This window comes from Amphimedon queenslandica, unplaced genomic scaffold, assembly GCF_000090795.2.
Source record: "Amphimedon queenslandica unplaced genomic scaffold, v1.1 AMPQUscaffold_13307, whole genome shotgun sequence".
Lineage (NCBI taxonomy): Eukaryota > Metazoa > Porifera > Demospongiae > Haplosclerida > Niphatidae > Amphimedon > Amphimedon queenslandica.
The window spans coordinates 3753-11944 of record NW_003546457.1 but is presented as its reverse complement, the minus strand read 5'-3'; the positions used below and the strand labels follow the sequence as shown (position 1 = coordinate 11944).

Below are 8192 nucleotides of genomic sequence, written 5' to 3'. Positions count from 1 at the left end.
GTGCTAAGTATATTCATAAAATTTTAAGTATGTCCATTGTAATACCATAATTGCTGTATTTATTTGTGACAGCAATCTACTGCTTACTGACCATCATTCAGCATGCATCTGTATTGTATAGCTCCAAATTTTTGTCAGTCAAAAATATTTGCTTAGCAAAATTTTTGATCAACAGTTTTGCTCTACATGGTTAATATGCAGATTTGTATTAATTATGACTAAAATTTTATCAACAAAATATTAATTTTAATGAGAAATTAAGATTTTGATGAAATTTTTGACTGATAAAAAATTGGAGCTAGATCTAGATCTATATAGCAAGGCCGCAAAAGTTGTGGCAGCCATTTTGAAGTGGGGTGAATCCTACTTAGTAACGCTACCGCGTTACTAATACTGTAGTTGGCTCATGGGCTTTAATAAGTGCCATTAGGACAAATAGACGCAAAAATATTGCTTTTTCCCATTCTACTCTTAGTAAACTATGACTTAAAAATGGCAGTAGGAAAATTATACAAAATTCTATGAGTATGTTTTTGGATCCCTTTAAAACACTGCCACTATAATGACACATTTTACTGAATCACTCAGATATAATTAGTCTAGATCTTATTATAGTATTATTTCAGTACAATCCTATATATTTATAGGCATTAAAGAGTTTCTAAAAAAGAAACACAAAATTAGAAAGCAACAGATTGAAATCAAGCTTACAGATCCACCTGATCCAGTCAGTGTTTCTACCAGCACTGCAACTCCTGATGCTTTGGAATTAAAATATTATCCTGATTTGATTGAAGTCACTTTTGATGATGATATTGATACTGATAGACTTGAGCTTTACTTTGAAAGCAAACAGTCTGGAGGGAAGAAAGAAAAAAATGTTGAATCTATCAAAATTATTGAAGAGGGTGTCATTCATGTCAAGTTTAAATCATCAGAAGGTAAAAAATCCAACTAGCTATAATTATTTATATTTATTATTTTTAGATGCAGCAGCTGTTATTGCACAAGGAGAGCATTCAATCAAAATAAAAAAGATTCCTCGTAAACTTGAGGTTCACTATGTCCCTCTTCCACCAGTGAAGGAATATGATAAGAACAAGTTAATAATCAAAGACATACCAGAAGGAGTAGATGAGGAATTTTTATCTTGTTTTATTGAGAATTGTCTTGAATTAGATGAAGATGATTTCGCAGTTGATTCTAGAACAAGTTTTGCTGTTTTAATTTTTGAATCATCTTACACTGATAAAGGTATTGTGTATATTCCTTTTCACCGTTTTATTTTTACATAATAGAGTTAAATGAAATGATGGAGAAATTACAAGCAAAAAAGCTAAAAAAGGAGCACTTGACTGTTGAAAGATGTGAAGTTACTTACAGTATTTATATTACTGGCATCAACAAAAGCTTTGCTTCAGAGGATGGTTTAGAATGCTATTTTGAAACCCCAAAAAGTGGAGGAGGAGAAGGTGTAGTTGAGAAAATTGAGATGCTAGGAAAAGACAAGGCAACAGTGACTTTTAATGATCATTCAGGTATTTAATATATTATGTTTAGATATAACTCATGCTCATATATAGTTATTCAGAGAGTTATAAAAAAGAAACACCCTAAACTGGGTCCTAGTGTCAGTATTACTGAATGTTCAGTGTTAGACTCTGTAGACGAAAGTACAATTGAAGATGAAGAGGAGGAAGAGAGGGAAGAGACTCCTAAAAAGAAGTTAAGTAACAAAAGGGACAGGAAAACAGGAGAAAAACCAATAAGTAGCAAAAAGAGCACAACTAAGAAGATTAAACAAGAAAAGTACACAAAGAAAAATAACAAAGCGTGTAGCTCTAGCGATAGTAGCGATGATGATGATGATAAAACCATAAATGAAACAGATGCTTCTTCACCTCCTCCTCTTGTTGAGGTTGTTACTTCTCCTCAAGTTCCACTCAATCCCATAAATCATCCATTGGATCCTCTTCTTGCTAAGTATGTTCGTTTAAAGCCTGACATTACCAAGGGCATTGAAATGGAGTTTCAAGTTAAGATTACTGCAGCTGATGCTGGTATTATTACAATATCACCTTCACCTTCCTCTCCTCCTGACTGGCCTGAAAAAGCTGTAGATATGATGCAAGAGTTTATCTCTAGCTCTCTTACCAAAGTTGATTTACCAGTTCCTCAAGAAGTTAGTAATTTAGTTTATCAAATGATCATGAAAGAATGCAGTGATGAAGGGTTGCAATATGCTTTTGGCCAAGGTAACAATAAAGTTGCAATAGCTGGTCATATTGATGCTGTAACAAAGCTAGAGTGCAATGTTACTGAACTATGTGGTAGAATGATACAAAGTGTAGATGAGGTTGAGCTTTCACAGGAAGACTTTGCTTACTTAAAGGGTTGGGCGCTATCTCAAATTCAGCAGCAACACAAAGGAGTAAAGCTGCAATGTCATGATGATCGTTTGTCATTATCTATTGATGGTTCTATGAATAATGTTAATGAGGTTAAGTCTAAGTTATCACAGCATTTGGTTCATAGTAAAGTTTCTGTTAACCTCCAACCAGAAGCATTGAAATTTTTACATGATGACCAACTAGGAAGACAAAAGCTTAATACCATGCTCAAAGGTCATCCTGAGGTCATTCCTTATTTTTCTCATAGTGCAAATAATCAGCTCTTCTTCCTTTTACTATGCTCAAATAGGCATATTGATAGAGCTGAGCATGTAGCAACAACCATTCAGCAAGAAATAGTAGTCCAGTCTATTGATTTGCCACAGTCATTTTTAAAACAAATATCAGATTCAAAGTTTGTGTCATTTCAAACTAACCTCGCCAAAAAATATTCCTTTTCTTCCACTGTTCATCAGAACAAGCTTACATTAGTCAGTACTCGTAGCAGTATAGCAGACGTTAGTAGAGAATTTCATACTTTTGTTACTGAAGCTTGCTCTGTCACTGATGTAATTCATTTTAAAAGAGGAGTTTGGCGTTTGCTGCATTCAACTTCAATGGAGAAGAAGTGGACTGATCTTGTTGAAGATTTGAAAAAGAAAGGCATTATTATTGTCTCCTCTTCAAAGCCAACAGCCCAGGAACCATGCATTAAGATTAAAGGAGAAGTATATATTTTGGAGATTGCAAAACAAAAAGTTATAGAGTTTCAAGCAGCAGTGAAAGAGAGACAGGTAACAATCTCTCGTCCAGGAATGGGTAAATATTTCTTGAGTAATCCTCAAGGTCAGACCATGCTGAAAGGTATAGAGTATGAAGCTAACGTTTGTATAGAAGTTGAAATTAATAATAAAAATTCTGGAGATGATGAACCTTTTATGACAGCTAGTCAAAGTTTCAAAAATATTGGTTTTGGAACTACTCCTGAGATGAAGAGAGTGAATGTGATAGTTGGTGATATCACAGAGTTTGATAGAGCTGATGTTATCGTTAATGCTGCTAATGGCCAACTAGCTCATGGTACTGGCATAGCTGCTGATATTGTAAAGCAAGGTGGTCCAGCAATCCAAGAAGATTCAAGAAGGTATATTGATAAAAATGGATTGCTTTCTGATGGAAAAGCCATTCTCTTTACAAGAGCTGGTAACCTACCTTATAAGGCAATAGTTCATGCAGTGGGTCCAAGATGGAATAGATTTGGAGATAACTCAAGAGAAAAAGCATTATTAAAGAAGGCCGTTTGTCAAAGTCTTGAGAAATCCAAGGGATATACCTCGATAGCTATTCCAGCAATAAGCAGTGGTGTATTTGGTTTCCCAGTTGATGTGTGTGCTAATACTATTTTAAAAGCTATTGTTGAGTTTAGTGGTGCTGACCATGGCTCACAGCTTAATGATATCAATATAGTTATTTTTGAAGATAACATCAACGAGTTTTTAAAAGCAGCAGAGAGAGAATTAAGAGGTTTCCAGTCTTATAGTTCCACTCAAAACTCAATGTCTTCCTCATCAGCAGCAGCTCCTTCAATTCAGACTACATCAAATCCTCTAGGGAACAGCAGTGCATCCAGTACTGAAAAACGTCGCAAAATTAGAGGATCATCCACACCAACCACATTGACTGCTTCAACTGCAACACCAAGCAAAGTATCTCAGACTACTCCAGCAGTATTTGTACCTCCAGTTAAAATTACAAAAGGAGATATTATACAATATCAAGTATAGACTAATTTAATTATTAGTATCAGTTATGGCAATTTACATGTATGTAATCCTTTAGGAAGAAGCAATTGTCAACACTACTGACACTGATCTTGGATTTGGAGGATATGTGGCTAAAGAAATATTAAAAGAAGCTGGTTCTGGTCTGCAGCAAGAATGTTCTGAGTTTAAGCGAGTTGCTGTTGGTAGTGTAACTGTTACTGGTGGACATAATCTGAAATCAAAACATGTTCTTCATGTTGTATTGCCTGGATATGATGGACCTAGTGGAAATGCTAAAACAGTAAATACACTGATACATTATCATGCACATAATGTTTATAATATATAGGTATTAAAACAAGTTGTATACAAATGTCTAGAAGAATGTACTCGTCTTAAACTCAAGAGTTTGTCAATGCCTTCTATTGGGGCTGGTAATCTGAAGTATCCAAATGATGTTGTGGCTAGAGTATTAATGGAAGAAACAGCATCATTCTTTCAAAAGAATCAAGGAAAGACTTCACTTCAGTTGGTTCACTTCGTCATATTTGATCAGAAGATTTATGATGAATTTCAATCCATCTATAAAAATATGAGCTCTCCTACCAGTACAAATATTGCTAATCCTGTCATGTTCCCTTCAAGAAAAGTTCAAGCTTCAAGTCAATCAACATGCTCTTTTCCTCTTCCCCATGGTCTTAGTTTAGAGTTGCTACAAGGTGACATATCAGATGATGATTCTGATGCTATTGTTAACACAACTCAAGAAAATTTAAAACTAGTTGGTGGTGGTGTGTCAGGTGCGTTGCTAAAGAAAGGCGGGCAAGCATTACAAATTGCCTGTGACAGTGCTGTTGCTCAAGGTAAAACAGCAAAAGAGGGTAAGGTTGTTTTTACAAAAGCTACTGGTAGTCTAAAGTGTAAAGAAGTATTTCACATTGCTTTTCATGGTGGGAGGAATTTAAGCAAAACTGTCCTTTCATGTTTAGAGCTAGCAGAAAAGAAAAGGTTTTCTTCAATATCCTTTCCAGCAATTGGTACAGGAACTTTCAATTGTTCAGCTACTCCTGTTTCGAAAATAATAGTTGAGGCACTACAAAAGTTTATTTCTTCAAAACCAAAACATGTCAGAGTTATATGAATGATTGTATTTCAAGCTCATGTTTATAAAGATTTTGTTGGTGCTTTCAATACAATTGGAGATTCCAGTGGTGGTTTAATGAGTTACATATACAATGGTATGAAAGTAGTGAAATCTTTTTTTGCCACTAATTATAGCAGTGATGATGAAGATCCTGATAAGATCGAAGCAGAACCTATTAAAACTCCTCATATTGAAGATGGAGAATTTGAAGATCATGGAGAAGATGAAGTTGTTGCAGCAATGCTTGCAAATCTTTCTTTGGATTCAGAAGTGACACTTCACATTTACGGTGAGACAGAGTCAATGGTTGGAAGAGCAGAGAAGAAATTACAGTCTACAATCGCTACAACATTTCAAACTGAGGAAATTGCTGATCCTAGTATTGCTGCTTTTTCTGATGAAACTGTACATGAGCTTGAATCATTTGCAAGTGATCACAATGTTGATATTGAAATTGAACGTGATCCTGTACTTCATTCAGTTAACCTTCGTGGATTTATTCAAGATGTTATTCTTATTAAAGATAAAGTTCGTGATGCAATGTCTTCTATAACTCAGGAGCAATCAAAGAAAGCTGCTGCTGCCTCAGTTTCTAAAATTGTCTGTTGGATAAGGATTAATTCAGATGAAGAAGAAGAAGAGTATGATGAAATGCAAAATTATGAAATTGAGCAAGCCTTTCGAAATAATGAAACAATTTTTGAAGCTACAGATGATGATTTTTTAATAAATTTTGGCAGAATGGAGGAAAGGGATAAAATAACTGATAAAACTGCTATTGTTAGACGTCTAGATCTCACAAAAGCCAAAGGTACTTTATATGATATTCTAGTTACATACTTATTATTTAGCTGATAATTACAGAACAACCTGATGACTGGGATCCAATGCCTCAGGACTCTCAAGGAAAAGAAAAGCGATTTCATTTTGTTACACTCCCAGCTACTGGTCCTGAATACAAAACTGCTGAGACAGCTTTTAATAAGACGATGACTGGAAGCTATACTCAGATTCTTAGCATTCAAAGGCTACAGAACCCGACCTTGTACAAGCAATATGCAGTGAGGAAGAAAGAAATGGAAAAACACAATCCTAAGGGTCATCAAAATGAACGACTGCTCTGGCATGGTACCAGTCCTGATACACTGGATAAGATTAACACACGTGGTTTTGATCGTAACTTTGCAGGGAAAAATGGTAAAGTAAATGACATACTTTTATATTATATATTATATTATTATATCATTATAGCTACATATTATGGAAAAGGAGTGTATTTTGCTCGTGATGCATCATACTCTCATGGTTACACATCACCTGATGCTAATGGTGTTCGTCACATGTACTATACTCTTGTTCTTACTGGTGAATTTACTCGTGGTGATACTTCAATGTTAGCTCCTCCTCCAAAGAATCCTCAAGTTGATCCTAATGTTACTTTTGATGCTACTGTTAATAATGTTGCTGATCCATCAATTTTTGTAGTTTACCAAGATGCTCAAAACTATCCAGCATATATGGTTAACTATAAATGAATTTATGAACTTAGACTGTGTGTTAGTTTAGGCCTGTAGCTTTATTTTCTATAAGTATAAATATTATTATTTTGCTGCTTTAGTATTGATTATTAGATCTATATCTATATGACTAGCTTTCTTTGAATTATGCTTTTAAAAAGAATAATTTAAGTTTTTCTCTATTCTCTTAGCCATTAGCTGATACTAGAAGTCCTAATCTAATTTATTTCCTAAGAGCAGTCCCATTTGATATCTAGTTGTAAGAGAGAAAGGAGGTAAAAAGAAAAAGTGAAGGAAAAAAGGAAAGTAACAATGAGCAATTATTTATAGTGAAGTGGTGCATAATTTTTTCTACAAAATGGTGCAGCAAACTGTTGTAGATATTGATGCCACCTTTGGACAAATTTTGAGTTATGAGCATTCAACAATTTCAATTTTATTGAAGACAAATGGTGACGAACTAAGGCTTCCCACAAACCATAGTGCTCATGAATGGCTCTTGTCAGTAAATTTTCAAGTTAATCAAAAATTTAACAAAGTACCATAATACTACACAGAATATTTTTCAAAAAATGCTAAAAGAGTATTTTTCATTTTAATAATTTTCTCATTGTATATACATGTTCTTGAAGTTACTCAAAAATCAGGCCCAATTGCCATACAGTGTCATACCATTAGTACAATTGTACATTACAGGACATCTACAATACTGTAAAATTAGTACTGTATTAATTGTACAGTTTTCTGATACCTATATATGTTCTTATAGTAAGTTTGAGCTGATTCCAAACCAAAACTGAATTTTTTACAAACATAATTCAAGAATAAGGCCAAAGTTCCTGTACTAGATCTATATGTCTTTGGCTAAAAATGACTAGAAGAGAATTTTCTATTTTATCTCCTTTTTTCTGATACATAGATATACATGTTCTTATGCTGCGTAGCAAGTTTGAGTGCAGTGTATTTTGACCAAAATTGGATTTTTTATGATTTTAAACTTTACCAAAAAATCAGGCCACAGTTGAAAGTCCCTGTACTATAGTACAGTGATTTTGGCCAAACTTAAGCCAAAAATTATTTTTAAAATTTCCATTTTTATAATTTTTCTGATGCAGATACAAGTTTTTATTTTGTGCATTAAGTTTGAGCTGATTTTTACCAAAATTAGATTTTTATCAATTTTTAACATTATTTAAAAATCAGGCCTGACCAAAATTGAATTTTTTACAATTTTTTTTAAACCCAGGAAAAATTTTGCTGCCAATTTTATTAACCTAGGTAGGTAGGACAAAAAATGTTGAGTAGGACAAAAGTAGAAGCACAATTTTGTCCTAGACAAAAAATATCAGCACAATTTTGACCGGTAGGACAAAATTTT

General features: G+C 33.9%; 1 protein-coding gene and 1 long non-coding RNA gene across 2 annotated transcripts; both read left to right on the top strand.

Annotated features, from left to right (window-relative positions):
* Positions 1-730: 730 nt before the first annotated feature.
* On the top strand, positions 731-1029 carry LOC109583408 (uncharacterized). The gene is made up of 2 exons (XR_002185521.1): positions 731-941; positions 988-1029. It is a non-coding gene; the product is annotated as an uncharacterized LOC109583408 (long non-coding RNA).
* Positions 1030-3336: 2307 nt separating this feature from the next.
* On the top strand, positions 3337-6904 carry LOC105311869 (poly [ADP-ribose] polymerase 15-like). Its single transcript, XM_019998735.1, is given in 5 exon segments — positions 3337-4168; positions 4230-4454; positions 4503-6108; positions 6162-6494; positions 6549-6904. Coding segments are annotated over 5 exon segments (3237 nt in total). The 5' UTR covers positions 3337-3379; the 3' UTR covers positions 6833-6904.
* The last annotated feature ends 1288 nt before the right edge of the window (positions 6905-8192 follow it).